Source organism: Balaenoptera musculus, chromosome 19, assembly GCF_009873245.2.
Source record: "Balaenoptera musculus isolate JJ_BM4_2016_0621 chromosome 19, mBalMus1.pri.v3, whole genome shotgun sequence".
NCBI classification, from domain to species: Eukaryota; Metazoa; Chordata; class Mammalia; order Artiodactyla; family Balaenopteridae; genus Balaenoptera; species Balaenoptera musculus.
In genome coordinates, this window is record NC_045803.1 from 3,556,311 (window position 1) to 3,580,000 (window position 23,690).

Sequence of the window (23,690 nt, forward strand, 5' to 3'; positions counted from 1 at the left end):
TTTGATAGAGCCATCCTCGTGGGTGTGAAGTGATATCTCATTGTGGTTTTGACTTGCATGTCCCTAATGAATGCCAGGGAGCTTCTGGGAGTATCAGAACGCAGACGATGACTCGCTAGGCAGACCTGCTGGGACACTGGGCTGGTGACGGGAGATAAGCCAGGCTCCTTGGGGCTTGTGTGCAAAGTCATTCTACTGAGGGGACGCCTCCGGCTTGATGGGTCTCAATTAGGAAAAACCAGGCTGATGGGGGAAGGGAGGAGAGCATTCTTCATTCCCATCACATTCGTGTATCTCTGCTCCAGCCCGCACCCAGGGCTTCCCTCCTGGGCTCTCCAGCTCAGGACAGGCCGAGGAACCATGTGTCCATCCATGGCTGCCTTCTGTCTTGGTGAGTCAATCTGCAAAATGCTGAGGGATAGGCAGTGGGCTATGAGACGAAGAATTTTTTAAAAATTGCATCAGTACAAGAGGCAAGAGGAAATTTTCAGGGCAGGAGGTGACCAAGGGTCACCTCATTTATTATGTTGGGTGGGAAAACTGGGACCCCAGGGAGATGGTGTTTGTCTGAATTACTCTAGTGTATTCATGGCTGAGTCAAAAAATAAATACAGGTCTCCCAGTGTTGGCTGCAACGTTCCCACTACTCCATGCTGGTTTAATTTTAATTAATTAATTAATTAAAATATAGTTGATTCACAATGTGGTGTTAGTTTCAGGTGTACAGCACAGTGACTCAGATATATACATATATATGTTCTTTTTCAGATGCTTTTTCTTATAGGTTATTACAAAATATTGAGTATAGTTCCCTGTGCTATAGAGTAGGTCCTTGTTGTGTGGGGGTTTTTTTATTAAACTGTTATGAGATTCTTTATAAAAGTTTATGCTTCTTTTTACAAGTTGTAAGAGGACACATAAGAAAACAATAAATTCTGTTCTAAGCCCCCCTTAACTCACCAACAGTAACCAATACTTGTTTATCCTTCTGCATTTATCTTAATTTTTTAGTACAAATGTGTACACATACGTACATAGAGTTTTTTCTTATAAAAAGAAGAACATATGGTACACATTATTCTGCAGCTTATTTTTTGACACATAGCAGTAGACATGTATAGTTCTTAACTTATTCTTTTAAATAGCTGAATATTATTCCACAGTATTTAAACATTTCCTTGGCTCTTCTTCGCTTTTTTTTTGTTGTTGTTAATTTTTATTGGAGTATAGTTGATTTACAATGTTGTGTTAGTTTCAGGCGTACAGCAAAGTGAATCAGCTATACATATAAATATATCCACCTTTTTTTAGATTCTTTTCACATACAGGCCATTACAGAGTATTGAGGAGAGTTCCCTGTGCTATACAGTTGGTCCTTGTTGTGTTTTAATTTTTAATTTTGTTTAATGTGGATTTGGTATCAGGGCTAGATTATAGATTTAGCTTGTCAGTATCCCTCATGGTACTGGTGCAAACAGTTCTGCCATTTGTGACAACGTGGACAGACCTTGAGGGTACTATGCTGAGTGATATAATCCAGAGAGAGAAAAACAAATACTGCAGGATCTTACTTATACGTGGAATCTCAAAAACCCACAAAAGCAGAGTAGATTGGTAGATGCCAGGGGCTGGGGCATGGGGGTGGGGGAAATGGGGAGGTAGATGTTGGTCAAAGGGTACAAACTTCCAGTTATAAGATGAAGAACTTCTGGGGATCCAAATTATAGAATGATGATCATAGGTAATAATACTGTAGCATATACTTGAAATTTGCTAAGAGAGTACATTTAAGTTTCTCACCAAAAAAAAAAAAAAAAGATAATTACGTGAGGTGATGGATGTGTTAATTAGCTTGATTGTGGTAATTATTTCACAAGTCATCATGCTGTAAACCTTAGATATATAAGATTTCTGTTTGTCAATTAACCTCAATAAGGCTGGAGTAAGAGTCCCCCTTAACAGGACTGGGGGTGGGCTCAGATGCGTTTTTACTGCCTTCTCCTTATCAAGCTTTATCCTGGGCACGTGTGTGCATTATTTCCTTATTTCTTCAAAAGAACTTTATTGCTAGAAGGACAGAGGCTCCAATCGGCTAAGAAGGAAGGAAACAGTTGGTGTTATTGGGGATAAGAGTGTATACCATGAACACAAATTGTCTCTCATTCACTTATTCATTTATTCATTCTTTAAAGACACTCATGTAGCACTTACAGATACATTATTCTATGTTTTTAAACAGACACTTACTCATTTAATCCCCATAACAGCCTGATGAAGTAGGGACTACTATTATTCCCATTTTACAGGTGAGAAAACTGAGGCCCGGAAGGATGAAGTAACTTGTTTAAGGTCGCACAGCTATGGCTCGAATACAAACTAAGGAATGTTTGCACCAAATCCACATTCTTTACCACGAAAATATGCTGCTAGTGTTTGAATCTACCTGATCGTGGACCTCATGGGACCTACTATGCAATATATGCTGTATATTATTTGTTGTTTACCTGAAATTCAGATTTCACTGGGAGTCCCATGTTTTTATTTGCTAAGTCTGGCAACCCTAGTGAGGCTTAAACTGATAATGCTACTAACTCAGCAAAACGGTTAAAAAAAAAAAAGTCTTAGCTTGAGAGAAAAAGGGCAGTTGTTCAACCTAGAGAAGAATTAGTTCAGATAGAAGAGAAAATGGGGGGAAGGCACCTCCAAGGAGAAAAGTGGAATTGATAGATTATGCAGTTTGATAGATGTGTAAAGTTACATGGAAAGGCTATTGAAAATTGTGGAAAGAATTAGATATATGTTCAAGGAACACTATGCGGATGGAAATAAACCATACAATTATTGATCCTAGGGAAAATAAATAGAAAAAAAGTATATAGGTGCATTATAATGCTCAGGTGTGAATAATATTTGCACAGTCATAATAATGACTTAACCCCAAAGCACAAAATAGGGAGAATGTTGATTTAACCCAAAAGCATGAAATAGGGAGAAATCCAGTATTAATGCACCCTGAGAGCTCTTGACTTATGATTTAATGCAAGACACCACATCGGGATCTAATATATGGCATGGTGATTATAGCTAATAATATTGTAATATATACTTGAAAGTTGCTAAGAGACTAGATCTTCAATGTTCTCACCACTGACAAGAAATAGCAACTATGTGTCCAGATAGAGGTGTCAGCTAGTACTATGGTGGTAACCATCCTGGGACAGAAAAATGTATCAAATCAACACTGTTACACGTACACCATGTTATATGTCAATTACATCTCTATGAAACTGGAAAAAAGTGAGACCCCCTTCTGTCACACAGCTCCCTTCTCTTTCCAGCTGCGTGAATGGGGAAGTATACTGCAGGGAGCTGGGGGGGTGCGGCAAGGAATCCCTGTTCAGCTTTTTAAAAATTGTGGTAAAATAATACACTTCACATAAAATGTACCACTAATGACATGTAGTCCACTCACAATGTTGTGCAACCGACACGTCTATCTAGTTCCAAGGCCTTTTCACCACTCCAAAAGGAAATCTCATACCCGTTACAATCACTCCCCAATCCCCCCTCCTCCCGGTACCCGCCACCCCCCCACCCCCCTACCCCCGCCCCGCTCCCCATCTACTGTCTCTGGACAGATTGATCCATTCTGGATGTTTCATACAAATGGAATCATACAATCATGGCCTTTTATGGCTGGCTTCTTTCACTTCAATTACATGCATGTGTATCTTTGAAACAAAATTACGACAAAAGAAAGCGAATACCTGAAACTAACACGTTGTTAATCAACTATACCCCCAACATAACATAAAAATTAAAAAGAAAAAAGAAAAAAAGCCAATGCATGCAAGTTTCTCATCCCGGTGCCCAGCACGCAGGAAGTGTGGATTCATGCTGAGGTCCTGATGATTGACCCTTTGCTTCCTTCCTCAGGGCTGTGTCTGGGGCAGGCGATACAGGCTCAGAAAGGTGAGTCCAGGTCCCTCTTCTGGGTTCAGCCAGCGAGAGGGCAGGAGGGGGTGGGAGAGCCCAGGAGGAGGCTCTGTTGGAAGCTGACCTCTGCTAGGCTCTGCTTCCCTTCCAGGCCCACTGCCCAAGCCCTCCCTCCAGGCCCGGCCCAGCTCCCTTGTGCCCCTGGGGAAGCCGGTGACCATCAGCTGCCAGGGCCCTCCAGGCGCGGACTTGTACCGCCTGGAGGAACTGATATCCCGGAAGTATTTGGACCAGGCGGAGCTCTCCATCTCGGCCATGGAACAACGCTTCGTCGGACGCTACCGCTGCTCCTATCAGAGCGGGACCAGCTGGTCTCCCCCCAGCAACCAGCTGGAGCTGGTTGCTACTGGTAACTGGGCGTGGGGTGTGGCTGGACTTGTAGCCGCAGGGCTGCGTGGTCCTCAGTTCTGGGCTCAGAGAGGGTGACAGTGGGGGTTAAGATGACCGTAAATCCAAAGTCCCAGAGGCGCTGGGATTAGGGTGGGGCAAGCGAGGCATTGGCTTTAAGTGCTAAATTTAGGTGCCAAAAAACTCAGTAATCAACATAAGTAATACGTTAATGCAATATCTTTAAAAAAACAAACTCAAATCAATGCAAAATCATCCATGATGTACACAATACCGCAATTTTAAGTAAAGACAAATTCCAGGAATGCCATTCCAAGCCACATCCAAACCTGACACAAGAGGAAAAATGCGTACCCCTCTAGCCACATTTACGCATTGAAAAAAAAAATTTATTTCTTTATTGGCTGCTCTGTGTGGCATGCGGGAGCTTAGTTCCCTGACTAGGGATCGAACCCGTGCCCCCTGCAGTGGAAGCGCGGAGTCCTAACCACCGGACCGCCAGGGAAGTCCCACGTTTATGCCTTTTTATTTTTTGATGGAATAAAATGTTCTCAGCTTATTCTTTTCTAGCTAATGCTTTTTTTTTTAAATTTTTATTTATTTATTTATTTTTGGCTGCACTGGGTCTTCGTTGCTGCGCACGGGCTTTCTCTAGTTGCTGCGAGCGGGGGCTACTCTTCCTTGCCGTGCGCGGGCTTCTCATTGCGGTGGCTTCTCCTGTTGCGGAGCACGGGCTCTAGGCACGCAGGCCTCAGTAGTTGTGGCACGCGGGCTTCAGTAGTTGTGGCTCACGGGCTCTAGAGCGCAGGCTCAGTAGTTGTGGCGCACAGGCTTAGTTGCTCCGCAGCATGTGGGATCTTCCCGGACCAGGGCTCGAACCCGTGACCCTGCATTGGCAGGCGGATTCTTAACCACTGCGCCACCAGGGAAGACCACTAATGCATTTTTAAATGATTATTTTCTGAAGTGGCTTTAAAAATATTGAGTTTGCTTCCATGAAAGCCAGGAGAGTAAAATGATAATGAATTCTGTTTATGTTTTGTATAAATAAAATATTTAAACTTAAAATAATGTTGTGAGTTTTAGTAACCTACTTTTAAACTTTTCAAGATTTTTTCAGCTATGTTCATAGCGTGGAAAAAATGAACCATAAAAAGCCATAAAAGCGTTTTGAGCCTTTTGCCTCCAATTGTCAGGCAACTTTCAGTGTTGTGTACTGCGTGCCAGGCGTGGGTTGGGATGCTCTGTGATGATAATAATATCAAGTTATACAGCAGGGTAGGTTCATGTTTCAGACTTCAGCATGGCTCCCCTGGGCACAGCTGGATTCTGTCTTTGTTTAAAATCTTGATATTTTGTTCCCTGTAAATGTGTTTGCATTCATTTTTACTTTAAAATTTGCATTAAAATAATATTTATCTTGATTACTGAAGGTTTGTTTTTTTTTTTTATCCAAAGAGAGTGCCTAGCTTGCCTCACCCTAACTCCTGACTACCTGAGGTACAGTGGTCCACCAGTGTGCCTTGGGGGCTGACTCAAATACTATCTTTTTTAAATTTTATTTTTTATCTTTAAAAGAAGATAGCTTATTTATTTGTTTATTTATTGGCCTCACCACACAGCATGGGGGATCTTAGCTCCCCCACCAGGGATCAAACCTGCGCCCTTGCACTGAAAGTGCAGAGTCTTAACCACTGCACTGCCAGGGAAGTCCCCCATCAAATACTATCTTCTCATTAAGTATTTCCCTCACCACCCTACTTAAAATTCCATCTTGATTTAAAATGGCATTCATCATTATCTGGTATGCCACACATTTACTTATCTATTTTTTTCTTAATTTATTTTTATTTATTTATTTTTGGCTGTGTTGGGTCTATCGTTGCTGCGCATGGGCTCTCTAGTTGCCGCGAACAGGGGCTACTCTTCGTTGCGGTGCCTGGGCTTTTCACTGCGGTGGCTTCTCTTGTGGCGGAGCATGGGCTCTAGGCGCATGGGCTTCAGTAGTTGTGGCTCGTGGGCTCAGTAGTTGTGGCTCGCGGGCTCTAGAGCGCAGGCTCAGTAGTTGTGGTGCACAGGCTTAGTTGCTCCGCGGCATGTGGGATCTTCCTGGACCAGGGCTGGAACCCATGTCTCCTGCATTGGCAGGCGGATTCTTAACCACTGTGCCACCAGGGAAGCCCTACTTATCTATTAGTTATTGGCTATTCTTTCTTCCTGATGGGATTTTTATTTCTAGAGACTAATCCATAATAGTTGCTCAGAGGAAAAAATTGTTGAATGAATAAATGAGCCATAGTTATCAGGCAACTTTGGCTGTTGTGAGTATGGCTTTCCAGGCGTGACTTGTGATGCTCTATGATGATAATAATAATATCAAATTACATAGTAGGATAGGTTCACCTTTAGGAGCAGACAGCCTGGAGCCAACCTCCGTGATTGCAAACTTCAGCTCTGCCACTTACTGTCTTGTGACCTCGGACAAGTGATTCAGCCTTGTGTACTTTAGTTTCATGTATAAATTGGGAATATTTATAGGGATGAATGCATAGGTCTTTGTGAGGATTCAGTGAACTGATATATGGCATGGTCTTGGAACAGCACCTGGAATCTGGCACTCTAATATGTTACAATATAACTATTGTATACTGTAATACAAGCTTACAGTGTAATATCAGGTTAAGCTAGTTTGTTACTACCATTATATTTTGGATGCTTTCTATGCATTCCGTATTCTGTTAAATGCTTAATACATATTGTCTCATCCAATCATTCCCGTTTTATAGTAGAGAACACGGAGGCACAGATACAGGGGGAGATTCGTCCAGCCCCTAAGCTGCAAAACCAGGATTTGAGCCTGGGCACTGTGATGTCACTTCTGTCATGCTCCCTTAACCACTTTGTGAGCTGGTGGTGGGAAGAGTAGCTTCTCTAGGCTGGATACAGCTGGAAAGTTCCCTAGCCTGTAAAGAGGTGGGGGAACCTTCCCATCCCCACAGCTGAGACACTGGCCACCATCTTTATTTATTTATTTATTTTCAGTTTTAATATTTTTTGAATTGCAGTATAGTTGGTTTACAATGTTGTATTAATTTCTGCTGTACAGCAAAGTGATTCAGTTTTTTATATATATATATATATATTTATACACATTCTTTTTTTTAAATATTCTTTTCCATTATGGTTTATCATAGGATATTGAATACAGTTCCCTGTGCTATACAGTAGGACCTTGTTGTTTATCCGTTCTGTATATAAAAGCTTACATCTGCTAACCCCAGCCTCCTACTCCATCCCTCCCCTAGCCCCCTCCCCCTTGGCAACCACCAGTCTGTTCTCTATGTCTGTGAATCTGTTTTTGTTTCATAGATATGTTCATTTGTGTCATATTTTAGATTCCACATATAAGTGATATCATATGGTATTTGTCTTTCTCTTTCTGACTTACTTGACTTAGTATGATAATCTCTAGTTGCATCCAGGTTGCTGCAAATGGCATTATTTCATCCCTTTTTATGGCTGAGTAGTACTCCATTGTATATATGTACCACATCTTCTTTATCCATTCATCTGTTGATGGACATTTAGGTTGTTTCCATGCTTTGGCTATTGTGAATAATGCTGCTATGAACATAAGGGTGCATGTATCTTTTTGAATTAGAGTTTTGTCCGGATATATGCCCAGGCGTGGGATTGCTGGATCATATGGTAATTCTATTTTTAGTTTTCTAAGGAACCTCCATACTGTTTTCCACAGGGGCCACCATCTTTAATACCAGAGTTTTCTTCTCTCCCAGGAGTTTTCACCAAGCCCTCGCTCTCAGCCCAGCCCAGCACGGCAGTGGCCCCAGGAGTGGACGTAACTCTACGGTGTCAGAGCCAGTATAGTTTTGACCAATTTGCTCTGTACAAGGAGGGGGACACTGGGCCCTTCGAGACACCTGAAAGGTGGTACCAGGCTGATTTTCCCATCACCACGGTGACTGCTGCCCACAGCGGGACCTACCGATGCTACAGCTTTTCCAGCAGATCTCCATACCTGTGGTCGGCCCCCAGCGACCCCCTGGAGCTCGTGGTCACAGGTTAGGGGTGCAGACCAAACCTTTTCCCCCAGCCTTCACAGGCCCTGGTGGAAGCTCCAAGGGGAGGGAGCAATAGGCATGAAGAAAGTGGGAGGGCAGGAGAAGACAGAGGCTTTGGAGGGTGTATGAGTGTCTGAGTGCTGCTGGAACAAATCACCATGAATTCACTGGTTTAGAATATCACAAATTTATTACCTTACGGTTCTGGAGGTCAGAAGTCAAAAAGGGGTCCTGCGGGGATAAAACAAAGATGTCAGCCAGCCTTCTTTCTGGAGGCTCAAGGGGAGGTTTCTGGTGCCTTTTCCAGCTTCTAGAGGTGCCTACATCTCTTGGCTTCCATGGTCCATTGCTTCATCATCAAAGTCAGCATCATAGCGTCTTCTAATCTATCTCTGACTCTTCCTCCTTCCTGCCTCTCTCTTACGCTTTTAAGGACCCTTGTGATTGGACCCACCCAGGTAGTCCAGGGTAATCTCCCCAGCCCAAGATTCTTTTTTAAAAAATTTTTATTGAAGTATAGTTGATTTACAATGTTGTGTGAGTTTCAGGTGTACGGCAAAGTGAATCAGTTATACATATACATATATGCAGTCTTTTCATTTATTTTATTTTTATTTTTTAAAATTTTATTTATTTATTTATTTTTTCTTTCTTTTTTGGCTGCACCGCGTGGCATGCGGGAGCTTTAGTTCCCCGATCAGGGATCAAACCTGTGCCCCCTGCAGTGGAAGCATGGACCCCTGGACCACCAGGGAATTCCCTACTTAATTTTATTAATTAATAAATTTATTTTTAGGCCAGGCCATGCAGCATGTGGGATCTTAGTTCTCCGAGCAGGGATCAAATCTGTGCCCCCTGCATTGGGAGTGTGGAGTCTTAACCACTGGACCACCAGGGAAGTCCCTTATTTTTATTTAAAAAAATTGTTTTAAATTTTATATTGGAGTATAGTTGATTAACAATGTTGTGTTAGTTTCAGGTGTATAGCAAAGAGATTCAGTTATACATATACGTATATCCACTCTTTTTAAGATTCTTTTCCCATACATTACAGAGTATTGAGCAGAGTTCCCTGTGCTATACAGTAGGTCCTTATTAGTTGTCTATTTTATACATAGTAGGGTGTATGCATCAATCCCAATCTCTCAATTTATCCCTCCCCCGCTTTCCCCCTGGTAACCATAAGTTTGTGTTCTATATCTGTGGCTCTATTTCTGTTTTGTAAATAAGTTCATTTGTACCCTTTTTTTAAGATTCCAAATATGAGCGATATCATGTGATATTTGTCTTTCTCTGTCCGACTTACTTCACTCAGCATGACAATCTCTAGATCCATCCATGTTGCTGCGAATCAGCCCAAGATTCTTAATCATATCTGCAAAGTCCCTTTTGCCATGTAAGGTACCGTAGTCACCGGTTCTGGGGATTAGGATACCGTCATATTTGGGAGGCCAGTATTCTGGGTATACACACTAAGAAAAATAAATTTTATTTATTTTTAAAAAATTTTTTGGTCATGCTGTGCAGCTTGCGGGATCTTAGTTCCCCAACCAGGGATTGAACCCACACCCTCAGCAGTGAAAGCACGGAGTCCTAACCTCTGGACCACCAGGGAATTCCCAAGAAAAAGAAATTTTAATACTATGAATAATGCCTTGTGATTTGTCTAGGTAAAAAAGAAAAATCCACAAGCAAACAGCAAGGGTGGTGGGAGAGGAAAGCGGGGCTGTGTTTTATTCCTTAGGCAGTTCCCTTTTCTCCCCACATGGTATGCCTGTCTTTCCCCAGATGTATCCCATAGTTTCTGTCTCCTCATCTGCTTCCCAGGAGGCAAGAGCCTGGTTTGTTCCCAGGGAAGGCAGGTAAGTAAGACGGCAGGTCACAGAGATCCAGAAGAAAGGAAAGCACTGAGGTTCGAAAAAGAGGGAAGGCAGCTACAGGGAGTGTCATTAATCAGCCCCAGAATGTGCTAGGTGTGCCTTTCAAATGCTATTTAACACCCATGACAGTCCAATGATGGAAGCGTCTTTATTTTTATTTTCCAGGTGAGGAAACTGGGTTTGCTCAGGATCCATACCTAACAGAGCACAGAATTCTCTCTCTTTTCTTTTTCTGATTTCTCAGGGACCTCTTCTACCCCCAGCTGGTTGCCCACAGAACCACCTTCCTCTGTAACAGGTAAGTTCCGGAGGATTCACCCTGTTTTCCGTGGTATAAGGCACATGGACCCCCCTTTTCTTTCTCCTCTTTGTCTAGATTTCTCAATTTATTTCATTTGCCTCTTTCACAGATTTGCTTTATTTTAAAAATTCCTTATTTCTGCCTGTAAAGAAGGTATAATAAATGTATAGATATGATGATCCTATCCCACATCCCCACCTCTCTCCAGCCTTTCGGGGTTGGTTTGTGATGTCTAACCTGCAGAAGAATAAGCAGAGTGGCTTGTAAAGTTGTAGATTCCTGGGCTCCAGTTCTGAGTCTCTGATTCCATTGATCAGTGGATCTCAAACTGTAGTGGGCTTGAGAATCACCTGGAGAGCTTATAAAGGACAGGTTCCTAGACCCCTAGAGTTTCTGATTCAGAGGGTCTGGGGTGGGGTCCAATAATTTTCAAGTTCCCAGGGGATGCTGCTTTGAGAACCACTGCACTACCTTTCGTGTGAGCCATGGTCTTCCCAATTTTCATGGCATCTCAGCTGCTTCTGGCGGTATCGGATGTCAGCCTGTGTCTTAAGAAATAGTACGCTAGGTCTTCCCTGGTGGCTCAGTGGTTAAGAATCCACCTGCCAATGCAGGGAACATAGGTTCGAGCCCTGGTCCGGGAAGATCCCGCATGCCGCGGAGCAGCTAAGCCCGTGAGCCACAACTACTGAGCCTGTGCTCTAGAGCCCGCGCTCCACAGCATAAGAAGCCACTGCAATGAGAAGCCCGTGCACCGCAACGAAGAGTAGCCCCCGCTCGCCGCAACTAGAGAAAGCCCGCGCATAGCAACAAAGACCCAGTGCAACCAAAAATAAATAAATAAAATAAATTTAAAAAAAAAGAAAGAAAGAAATAGTACGCTAGGCTGTGACATCTCGAAATGACACCTGACACCTCATTTCTTATTAAGCCACTCAGAAGTAGAAGGCAGTATAGTTTGGGCTTTTTGAGTTTGTCTTTCCTCTGTGTCTGGGCAGTGTGTGTTAGAGAAATGGGTTCCAGGGAGACTGGATATCTCAGAAGGGGTATGGAGAGTAGGGACTTACTGGGCAAACCTGACGTTACCCAATTCCTTGTAATCCTCTTGCTTAGAATTCTCAGAAGCCTCCAAGAAACTGAACCAGTCACTCGTGAACGAAATTTCCGCCGCTGGTGAGTAGCCAGGCGCCCAGAGCTCAGCAGAAAGGAGGAGGATTGGGCTCCCTTCCATCGTCTCAGGCTGTAGGCTTTTTTTTTTTTTTTTTAATTTTAAAAAATTTTACAATGTTGTGTTTCTACTGTACAGAAAAATGAATCAGCTATACATATACATATAATCCCCTCTTTTTTGGATTTCCTTCCCATTTAGGTCACCACAGAGCATTGAGTAGAGTTCCCTGTGCTCTACAGTAGGTTCTCATTAGTTATCTATTTTATACATAGTATCAACAGTGTATATATGTCAATCCCCCTCTCCCAATTCATCCCACCCCCCCCTTCCCACCTTGGCGTCCATACATTTGTTCTCTACGTCTGTGTCAGGCTGTAGGCTTTTAATCTGCTTCTCAAAACCACCTGATTCTTCCCAGGAAAAGTCCTTGGTTTGAAGATGAGGATGGGATGGAGATGGGCTCTGAGCTTGGGGGCAGAAGAGCGTTCTGGGTAATGTGGCTGTTTCCAAGAGGGTGGCACCAAGGCTATCATGGGAAGACCATTGCTCATCCCTACACATTGCTCTTCTGACTCGGCTCTGATCCATGTGTGTAATCTTGTTCCCATTGCTTCCAGGCAGAGCCCGTGCTCCAGCCCCACATAGATCATAGTTACCTGGACACAGTACATTTTTCTTACTCCTCCAATCCAATGCAAATATGCTTCCTTTATGCTGCCATTCTCTTTGCCCTTGGCTTCCCCAGAAAAAAGTCTCCATTTCCCCCAAGACGGAAAACCTTTGACAGATCCCCAGAGGACAGGTTAGATATCTCCACTGCGTCCACACAACTCTAGCTTTTTTTAGGTTCCTGATGCCAGCAGGGTCTTTCTAAGACCTTGATGAGATTCCTCCTCACCCTCTGTTCAAAACCCTTCTGGGTTCCCAGTCGCTCTCAGGACAGATAGGAAAACTGACTCGTACATGTGACGTCATTTGCCCGAGACCCTGCATCTAATAAGTGATGGGTCTGGGCTTCAAATTGGAACACCCTGACTCTACAGTTCATGCTCTTCTTAGAACCCTGGAATTCCAGCTCCCAAGTGCATGTGTTCAGGATAGCGGTAGAAACAGGGGTAGAAGAGATGGTTCCACCCCTTTACATGTATCCTTTTTGATTCCCAGAAACTTCTAGGAATACCACCATCCTTCCAAAGGAGTCAGACCCTCCAACTGGTGAGCAAGTGTCCTTCTCTGGACCAACTTCCTTTCCCCGTCCCATGTCTTTACCCAAAGCTGTCTGCTTTCCCTACACAGAAGCTGCAGCTCTGTGATCTTGGGCTCTGGTGTGTAAAGTATGAAGCGGAGGGGGGCTATTAGTGTGTGGCGCTCCAAACTGGGCAGGGATCAGGTGTGAAGGTGGCCTTCTAAAAGGTCAGAGAAAGAAAGATAAATTTCATCTCTCTCCCCACCCCTTCTAACAGTCTACAATTAGCCAAATAACCAGGTAGTGTCTGTGTGTGGGGTGAGGCTGAACCAGAGGCCTGTGAGGGGGTGTATGGAAGATACTTAGACAATTGGGCTTATCTAATCCTAACCCTTGGTGAGGAGGAAAGGAACCCTCCAGGAAGGAGATCGGCATCCTAGCTAGCCGGGAGTAATAAGTCTCAGATGAGGCATACGGCTATGAGAAACCCAATATGTATGTGGTCCTGGAGATGGGCTTTTTTGTTTGTTTGTTTGTTTGTTTGGCTGCACCGTGCTGTATGTGGGATCTTTTTTTAAAAATTGACTATTTACTTATTTTCTTTCTTTCTTTTTTTTTTTTTGGTTGCGTCAGGTCTTAGCTGCGGCACGCGGGGTCTTTGTTGAGGCATGCGGGTTCTTTCATTGTGGTGCGAGGGCTTCTCTCTCGTTGTGGCGTGCGGGGTTTCTCTCTCTAGTTGTGTCGCTCGGGCTCCAGGGCGCGTGGGCTCTGTAGTTGTGACGCGCGGGCTTAGTTGCCCCGTGGCATGTGGGATCTTAGTTCCCTGACTGGGGATCGAACTTGAGCCCCCTGTGGAGAGGGGCTTTTATCATCTGCTCCTGTCTCTCTCGTTCCTCCAGGTCTTGCCTTCCAGTATTACACTAAGAGCAATCTGGTCCGGATATGCCTGGGGGCTGTGATTCTAGTACTCCTGGTGGGGCTTCTGGCAGAAGATTGGCACAGCCGCAAGAAACCCCTGATGCACCGGGCCAGAGCGGGCCACAGGCCGCTCCCACCCCTCCCTCAGACCCAGAAGTCACACAGTTGTCAGGATGGGGATCGACCAGATGATCATAACTGAGGATACCATCATTAGAGTCCCAAGGCTTGGTTGTATCTAAGAGATAGGTCATGGGAGTGGGGAGGGGACTTAGTGTGGAGTGTGAGAGTGAAAGGATAGAGCCGACAGCTGTGGAAAAGGAGGGCGGGGGGTGTTCTTCTGGGTGCCCCATCAAGGAGTTGTTGAGTCAGTGTCTATTTGGCTGTAGGTCCTAGGACTCTCTTTGTTTGGGATGGAAGGAATCTAGTGGATGCCATAGTCTCCTCACTGATATCTTGCTCATTGTGGACCTTGTGGCACCTTAATTGGGCCATCATACTTACCTCTTTCTTCAACCTTCCCTAATATGAGTTCCAGATTGACTTCTAATATTCCCACCTCTTACAGCTGACCTGTTCTATCCTTTGCACAAAACTCTCCCACATTTCCCCCGTGCCCACCCCGTGCTTTTTTTTTTTTTTTTAACTGGAGTATAGTTGATGTACGATGTTGTGTTAGTTTCCGGTGTACAGCAAAGTGAATCAGTTCTGTGCTTTTTTTTTCTGATTATCCCCAAACCTAACCCTTGCTCTAGCCCTATCTTAAGCTGTAGTCTGAAAAATCTCCTTTTGTTTCTCGAGATGTGCCTGGTTCTTTCAGGCTTTGGGGCATTCTGTTCTTTCCGCTTAGAATATAATATAACCAACATGAATATAATTATAACCAACATGCCAGTGGCTCGCCTTTATATTAGAAAAAAAGTCCAAAGTCCTAACTAAGTTTGTGCCAAAGGCTAGAATATGTAAATCCATAGAGATAGAAAACAGAGTGGTGGTTGACAGGGGTTGAGGGGGGAAAGGAATGGGAGTAATTACATAATCAGTATGTTTTGAAAAAACTTTCCCAGTGATGAAAATGTTTTGGAATTAGATAGAGGTGGTGGCTTCGCGACAAGGTGACTATACTAAATGCACTGAATTGTTCACTTTAAAATGGTAAATGTTGTGTTACATGAATTTCACCCCAATAAAAAGAAAAAAAAAACAACCCTGCTCCTTGACATCCATCCATCTCTGTATGGGGTCACTTGTCCTAGGGAATTAGGTGAGATACATCAGGAATTCTTTCCCTTCCCTGTTGCCAGACTCCAGAACCCTGTTGGGGGCTTCCCCCTCCTGCTAAATTGAAGCCGCTCGGTTGCTGACACTCACAGTCTTTAGATGAAATCCAAAGTCTGGCTCTTCCATGAATATGACTCTTGTACACATTTGGGGTGCCAGCTCCTATCAGAGAGAACCTCAGACCCTGACTTTGGTAGGTAACTTTCCCCAGGGGCCATGATGAAGATTGGCAGGAACCGAGCAGCAAGGCAAGGCAGGCAAATCAATGTGGTCACAAGCATTTCTTTCCCATTCCCCCTGCTAGGCTAAATTCCCCCCAAATAAAGTATCTTTTCTCTAAGTTTGGTCAGAATCCATTAATAAATAAGACTTTATCCATGAATGCTTTCACCTTTATTTCTCTTGATATACTTGAGATATAGACATTTCATCCACAGCAGGGTTAAGTGATGTGTGTATGTTTTATGTAAACCGGAGGTACAACCACGGCTAAAATAACATCTGGCTCTGCAACTAACGTCACTGAGAAGGATCCTAGGAAGTTCACCATCGCCTTGACGATTGATCCAGGACTTTATTGGAGAATGAGTGACTCCAGGGGGATTCAGAAAATGAAAGCATGAGAAGAAGGTCTGTTATTTTTTTGGATCTCGACCATCACTCTCAGTAGTCAGTCGTGGGTTGCTTTCCTTCATTCCTTTCAGCAGCTTCTGGATGCGAGCATCAGATTCATCTGTCTTCAACCTAGGAGGTAAAAAGGGGGGGGGGGAAATTTCTTGTTGCTTCAAGGAGAGTCATTCCAAATGCCCAAGTGCCTGCAAATCTCATGATGTAGGAATGTGCAGAGCAAGGGCCATCTTTCCTGGTTATTACATGCTGCAAAGTAGAGTTCCATATCAATTTGTAGGGAAAAATGATGCTATCAGGTTAACATCGTAAAGGTATAAAGCCACTCTGCAGCTTTGGAAGCTTGGATGATCTTGGGTGATGGTCATATCATACTTGACACTGGAGGTGGAGTTGATGAATACATTTGTGATGTACCTGTAATACCTACCTAGTCCATAACTCACTTGGACAACTCCTCCTACATGGTAGATCCAGGATGAGGAATACACACTTGAATCAAGTCAGTGGGATTAGCTTTTTATCCCCCTTTGTTAGAAGATACTAGATAACTACCACCCTGTATTTGACCTGTGATGAGAGGCAGTCTCATTTCTTGGATTCACCTTTTGGTAACCATATTCAGCCATGTGTATGTGGAAATGGGAAGTGAGAAGGGGGAGAGAATAATTAAAGTAAAAATATGTATAAAAACAGGAGACCAAAGATATCGGCTGCCATGTTTCTTATTGGCATTATAGTCCTGGTTTTGCTGGCGTATGAATCAATATCTGTTTTGTTGTTTGAGATTCACAATACTTCCATGCAACAAATCTTCTGTTAAAAGATGAATAAGTTTTGGAGATCTAATGTACAGCATGGTGACTATAGTGAATAATAGTGTATTATATACCTGAAATTTGCTAAGAGAGTAGATCTTTCTTTAAATAATTAATTAATTAATTAATTAATTAATTTTTGGCTGTGTTGGGTCTTCGTTGCTGCACGTGGGCTTTCTCTAGTTGCGGCGAGCGGGGGCTACTCTTCATTGCGGTGCTCGGGCTCTAGGCGCATGGGCTTCAGTAGTTGTGGCACGTGGGCTCAGTAGTTGTGGCTTGTGGTCTCTAGAGCACAGGCTCAGTAGTTGTGGCACATGGGCTTAGTTGCTCTGCGGCATGTGGGATCTTCCTGGACCAGGGCTCAAACCCGTGTCCCCTGCATTGGCAGGCGGATTCTTAACCACTGTGCCACCAGGGAAGTCCCTGGTGATTGTTTCAAAATGTATACACATATCAAAACATTACATTGCATACCTTAAATATATACAATTTTAATTTGTTAATTATATCTCAGTAAAGCTGGAAGAACTCCCCCCACTCCCAAACTCAATACGCCCAGTCAACCTTAAGCTAGCTTGAGCAGATACCTTGTCAGCAATCAATATAACATTGGCTAAAATATGGGCCAACTAGCTTCAAAATATTTTAAACATGACCCTTTAAGGTCAAACATAATTGTGTTTATTCATGATTGTCAGAGGTTGGTCATAGCCTGTGGTAGAAAAACAGAACTAGTTCTCACAGTAGAACTGGGTCTGGTCAAAAGTGTTGAAGGAATCAGAAATGGGATGTGAAGAACCAGATTGGAAGACATAAATGTGTTGCTCTTAGAATGAGGTGTGATGGTGGGGTTCTTTGGCCTCAAGCAAGGAAAATGACTATAGTTGACTTAAAAGGGCTTATCAGAATATGGGGTAGAATTAGAGAACTAAAAACCGACTTCTAAAAGGGCAGGCCCAGGGCATTTGTGCCTTTCTAGGATCTGTGATTCAGGAAGAAGGCTCCACCTTGAAGCATTCATCTTGAGATTCAAAGACTGGGAGAGAATGTCTGATCAGCTAGTCTAATGAAACAGCTCCGATGTTGTCTTTGTGAGGGCTGTACATCCTGACTGAAATTCACCAATGTCAGCTAAAGTGAGAGGGCTAATCTACAAGAAAGGGGCTAGAAAAAAAGACCTTTAGTGTACATACATTCCTTCCTTTGACTAGCATGGTACCTTGGGCTCTGAGATCATGTTAAGTAAATATACAATGTTTCTTCTACATAATTAACGATCATTTAAAGCCATCAGTTGTCTATGTTGCATTTGAAGATTTTATTTTATTTTTATTTTTTGCTACGCCACACAACTTGCGGGATCTCAGTTACCCAACCAGGGATTGAACCTGGGCCACGGCAGTGAAAGACCAGAATCCTAACCACTAGGCCACCAGGGAACTCCCTTGAGGATTTTTTTTTTTTCTATTTTTTGGCCGCGTCACGCAGCGTGCGGGATCTTAGTTCCCTGACCGGGGATCGAACCCATGCCCCCTGCAGTGGAAGGGCAGTGTCTTAACCACTGGACCGCCAGGGATGTCCCTCCCTTGAGGATTTTAAAAAGTTCCCACACTCTTAGGAAGAGTTTTATGGTTCTTTGTTGCCAGGGTAGCAAGTAAACAACAGAACTCAACAACAACTTGCTCCAGCGAGCAAGTAGAAGACAGCCAATTGGTGATAGCTTCTACGATCACAGATTACTCTCATTAGATAGCAGACTCACTCCAGAGAACATGCTTCAAACGCTGCCATTGACCCACTAGACCTCTGTAACCCGTGCAGCCTGCAAGCAAACTCTTTCCAGAACACCACATAACAGCTGCAATTTGGTTTCCCTAATGAGACAGTGGCTTGCTGCTATAAAGCCCTAAGTCCAGCTCCTTGGTTTCCAGATCAAGTGTTGGTCTCCTTTGACTCATCTTCCCTGGCAAAACAATCAAAGGAACCTTTAGGAGAATTATCTCGTGACCGGACATCAGTAGAGGAAAGCTGAGTGTTAGTCCTAGATGCCTACAGCAAATTCCTGTAGCTTGTGCTGCCCCAAAACCTACGATCATGGAGCAAACACTGGGGAGTAGTAGGATCATGCCTGAGTGTCTGGAGGGGGTAACTTGGAAGTTTCAAGGCATCACACGGCATCTTTACTCCATTATACCCCAAGGAATTCTGGCCCAGGTCCACAGTGACCAGGCTCTGATTGCTTCTAAGGGCAGACAAGAGTTCTGCACAACTGAAAGGAGAGATGGCACATCCCCACAACCTACAGGCAAAACACACAAATTCATTCATTCATTCAACCAATGCTTGTTGATGCCATCTTATATGCCAGGCGCACACTTGGGTGTTGTTCTTTGTCAGGGTCGATCTGGCTATTTGGGGTCTTTTGTGGTTTACTATGAATTTTGAGATTAAATTGTGTGTGTGTATGTGAAAAATGCCATCTTAGTAGACTTTTTAAAATACTCAATTGAATTTATTCGAATCCTTTATGATAGACCTGGAGGGGTCTGCTACATTGATAGTTCATTGCATATACAGATTGAAGTTCAAAAAAACCATAACTTACCATAGACACCTTAGTTTACACAGTGGTTTCTTCAAAGCTTCACACAGAAACTTCAGTCCAGTGATTCCTATGTGATTCAGTCCCAGATCCAAGTGTGTAAGGCTTGAATTTTGTTGAAGGAGCATTGAGAGATGAATGCAGCCATCGCTGGTTATGTTGCAACACCATAGCCTAGAAATCAATCACATGAAGGAAAAACTTTTTTTCCACTGAAGAGATGCACCAAAACCACGACTGTCCACCTCAAGTCATGGGTTTTAGACAAGCTTGAAGACAGTGGAGGCATGGGAATGGAATCATATGTGGTGTCACAGACAGAGTAATACCCCCGCCAAGATGTCTACATTCTAATTCCTGGTCCCTGTGACTATGTTACATTGCAGGTAAGGGGGCTTTGCAGGTGTGATTTTGTAAGGCTCTGGAGATGAGGAGATTATCCATGTGGGCCCAATGTCATCACAAGGTTCCTTATAAGGAGGTTGAGCCAGGACAGTCAAAGCCAGCAGGGAGAGATGTGGTGAGGGAGACAGAAGGACATTTGAGGACACCACCCTGCTGGCTTTGAAGATGGAAGCAGGGGCCACAAGCCGTGGGATGCAGGCAGCCTCTAGAGGCTGGGAAAGGTAAGAAAATGGACCCTTCCCTGGAGCCTCCAGGAGGACCACAGCCCTGCCCACATCTTGGTTTTAGCCCAGGGGGACCCATTTTGAACTTCTGATCTCTAGCACTTTAAGATGAGTTTATTTTCAGCTTCTTAGTTTTTGATAATTTGTTACAGAAGCAGTAGAAAACTGATACAGGTGGTATGTATTATTTCTGCCCCCACTGTGAGGCAGAGAATGTCAATCTTGCCTTGGCCTGCCACCTTCTACTAGGGGAAGGTGACCAATTATACTTCCTAAATCCAGTTACTAGAATGGTAGAATGTCAGAGGTGGTGGGCACTTGTTCTGGATGTACCTGGTACTAGATCTTAGATATCAATTATTCAATTACACAGAATATCAGTGGTATTTCACCCTAACTTTTTTTTTTTTTTGGCTGCACTGCACGGCTTGTGGAATCTTAGTTCCCCGACCAGGGATCGAACCTGTGCCCTCGGCAGTGAAAGCGTGGAGTCCCAAGCACTGGACTGCCAGGGAATTCCCTTAACTTTTTTTTTTTTTTTTTTTTATACTGTCTCCTGCTTTACTATTAGAGTCCTGAACTTAATGATATTAGCAGAAGAACAGAGATGATCAAAGTTATGATTGGCTGTTGCCATGGACAGAATAATGGCCCTCAAAGATGCCTGTGCCCTAATCCCCAGAACCTGAATGTGTTACCTTACATGGCAAGGGGAACCTTGCAGATGAGCTTAGACTAAGGATCTTGAGATGGTGAGATTACCCTGGCTTATACAGAGGGGCTGAATCTAATCTTAGGCAGAAGTGAAGTGTCGTATGAGGACTCGACCCATTGTTGCTGGCTTTGAAGATGGAGGAAGAGGGCCATGTATCAAGAAATTCAGTGGCCTTTAGAAGAGGAGGCTGGCTCTCAATTTGCAGCCAGCAAGGATACAGGGACCTCAGTCCTACAACCACAAAGAACCAAATTCTGCCAACAGTCTAAATGAGCAAGGAAATGGATCCTTCCTAGAATCTCCAGAAAAGAACACAGCACTATTGACACCTTGGTTTTATCCCAGTGCCATGCATATTGGTCCTCTAATACAAAACCATGAAATTGGGTGCAGCCAGTAAGTTTGTGGTAATCTGTTACAGCAGCAATGGAATACCAACACAGCTGCCTTTACAGTTTAATGATTGTGTAGGCTTTGGCTTCCACAAAGGCAACCTGTCACATGGCTGGACCCCAGGGAATAATGGTCATGTGATACATGCAGGAACGTGGGACCACAGGCAGCCTTAATACCCCTGTTCCCAAGCTAAGAGCCACAGAACCTGGACGGACGATAGGAGTGGACAACAGTTCTGAGCTGACCCATATGAACGGCAAGGAGCCAACATACACCCCGATGGCTTGGTAATTTGTATGTTTATAGGAACTTCCATGACTATGGGGTAATGCAGGAAGGCCCGGGCAAGACTGACAAATTCAGTTTTGACAGCTTAGCAAGATGTGGGCATGGATCAAAAAAACTGAGTTGATGTTTAAAAAGAAGAGGACTTGACCTATATTTCCTGAGATTCATACCTTCTACAGGTATGCAAACTTGATGAGGTTTAATGTCTAAGTTTCAGTTTCCTTATCGTCGACCTGGGAGAGATGAATATTTATTTTATACGTCTGAGAGGATTAAATGAAATAACCTCTGGCAAGTTCTTAGCACATCTTAGGTGCTTAATAAGTGTTGACCATCAGTATTTTGTTTTTCTCTTTGGATGCCAGCAACTTCTCACAGAATTTGATTTGAATATAGGGCTAGTGGGTGAGTAGCTATGGAACTGTATATTATTTTAGTGTTGGGGAGCTTAGATAGTGGGGAAAAATTCTTTCCTTTTACCTCTCTCCAACCACGAACTAAACACTTGGTGGAATTTTAAGTGAGTGAGTAGTTTTCAGATACTGGGTGCCTTAAGGCACATTTTAGATTAAAACTAGTTTGTAGGAAGAGCTAACAGTTACTGTCAGAGGCAATTTTGTAGAGAGCAAGAACACCAGAGATGTTAATGCTGAATAGAAACAAGCACTGCAGGACTCCCCTGGTGGCGCAGTGGTTAAGAATCCACCTGCCAATGCAGGGACGCAGGTTTGAGCCCTGGTCCAGGAAGATCCCACATGCCGCGGAGCAGCTAAGCCCGTGCGCTGCAACTACTGAGCCTCCGCTCTAGAGCCCGCGAGCCACACCTACTGAGCCTGCGCTCTAGAGCCCGCGAGCCACACCTACTGAGCCTGCGTGCCACATCTATTGAAGCCTGCGTGCCTAGAGCCCGTGCTCCGCAACAAGAGAAGCCACCGCAATGAGAAGCCCGCGCACCGCAGTGAAAAGTAGCCCCCGCTCCCGTAACTAGAGGAAGCCCGCACACAGCAACGAAGACCCAACACAGCCAAAAATAAAAATAAATAAAATAAATAAATTTTTTAAAAAAGAAACAATCACGCAGCCCCATTCCTTTCTAAAAAATAGTCTTATGATTTTAGTATTAACAGGAGGATTCTATCGAGCTTGTTGGCAAATAACTCCACCTACACCCAATTGCAGATAGCATTTATGTTACATAGTTTTAAGAACACGCATTAAAAAAAGTAAATCAAACCTGGAAACTAGCTACACCTCCCAAGTCCCTACGGAATTTTGACACCACTTCCTGTAATTCTTTCTATAACCTTCTCCCCAGATCTCCCCAGAGCTGACCATCAGCATCATACTTTGGGTATTCAGAGGAATTAAATGCTTGAAACTGTCCGATTTGAATCCAGTATGTGATGTGTGTATGTACATACAGGACACACACGCACATACAGAGCCAGCACGGACTTAACACCAGGGCTTGTAGTTGACATTCAGGGTAACTCCGGCCCTCACACAGAAGTTTCACCCCACGATCTCCAAGAGCGTTCTTTGCCAAGCACAGGTGTGTCAGCCTCTGGTTGACAATCAAAGCAGAAGACAGATCCTTGCAATAGGCTTTTGTAAGGTGACAGTTTTCCAACCTGCAAAAGCACCCCACAAATAGTAAGATGGTGAAAACGTTTCCAAAACCCACCTTTCTTGGCTGTCTTCAAAGACTAGAGTCCTTGGCTACACCCCTTCTTGTTAACTCTCCACCCTCTCTGAACGGTGTGACTCTGACCGTGGTCATAAAGGAACAGGAATGAGAGAAGGATGAGATGCCTGAGCCATTTGCCTGGGACCAAAAATGGGAACCAGGCGTCTACATCGGTGGGAGGTCCCATCCTGGTCACCCAGAAAAGCCAGGTGTTAGCATTGCTCTTCTCTATGTGGCCCTAGATCTACCACGAAAATGCTCCATGGAAAGAGAGGAGAGACTTAGGACGACCTCTGTAGGAAGCACGCTGGGTGTCTCAGAGTCATGGACAGCACCCGGCACCCTCATCCAGGAGCTCATTTGCCGTGAGGTTCAAGCATGTGAGGGACTAATTGATTTTGAGGCGGCAGGAGAGATCAGCCCATTGCTGAGTGGTGGCAGAACGAGATACCAGCCCGCAGGAGAAATGGTAACAAGTCATTCACAGGAACCAAACAGCAGATACATAATTGTCTGCAGTTTTGTCTCTCACTCCATTATGTTAACCCTGGACCAGATTCTCGGGAGCAGTGGTTGTCAAAGTGTGGTCCCTGGACCAGTTGCATAGCATCCTCTGGCAGCCATCTAGAAATGCAAATGCTCAGGAAAGCTGCATGTAGAGTCCAGTGATCTATGTTTTAAGGTGTCTGTCATGGAGAAGATGTGTTAGAACAAATTCTTAAGCCATATAACCAGAATGGGACTCAGAAGATCTGGGCAAGACCC

The 23,690-nt window shown here is 44.0% G+C and overlaps 2 protein-coding genes across 2 annotated transcripts; one reads left to right on the plus strand and one right to left on the minus strand.

Moving 5' to 3' along the window:
• Positions 1–190: 190 nt before the first annotated feature.
• GP6 (glycoprotein VI platelet) lies at positions 191–14,904 on the plus strand. The gene is made up of 8 exons (XM_036832694.1): positions 191–391; positions 3,937–3,972; positions 4,088–4,345; positions 8,142–8,426; positions 10,551–10,604; positions 11,721–11,780; positions 12,943–12,993; positions 13,864–14,904. Exons 1-8 carry the CDS (start codon positions 247–249, stop codon positions 14,082–14,084), a joined length of 1,110 nt encoding a protein of 369 aa, XP_036688589.1. The 5' UTR covers positions 191–246; the 3' UTR covers positions 14,085–14,904.
• Positions 14,905–15,892: 988 nt separating this feature from the next.
• LOC118885375 (NACHT, LRR and PYD domains-containing protein 2-like) lies at positions 15,893–23,406 on the minus strand. The gene is given in 7 exon segments (XM_036833999.1): positions 15,893–15,907; positions 18,699–18,744; positions 18,803–18,907; positions 19,214–19,384; positions 22,699–22,869; positions 23,214–23,271; positions 23,274–23,406. Coding segments are annotated over 7 exon segments (699 nt in total).
• Between the last annotated feature and the right edge of the window lie 284 nt (positions 23,407–23,690).

Coding starts and splice junctions, on each gene's coding strand:
- GP6 (XM_036832694.1), top strand. CDS start 247: ATGGGGGAAGGGAGGAGAGCATTCTTCATTCCCATCACATTCGTGTAT. Junction 4,346..8,141: donor GCTGGAGCTGGTTGCTACTG/GTAACTGGGCGT, acceptor CTTCTCTCCCAG/GAGTTTTCACCAAGCCCTCG. Junction 11,781..12,942: donor GAACGAAATTTCCGCCGCTG/GTGAGTAGCCAG, acceptor TTTGATTCCCAG/AAACTTCTAGGAATACCACC.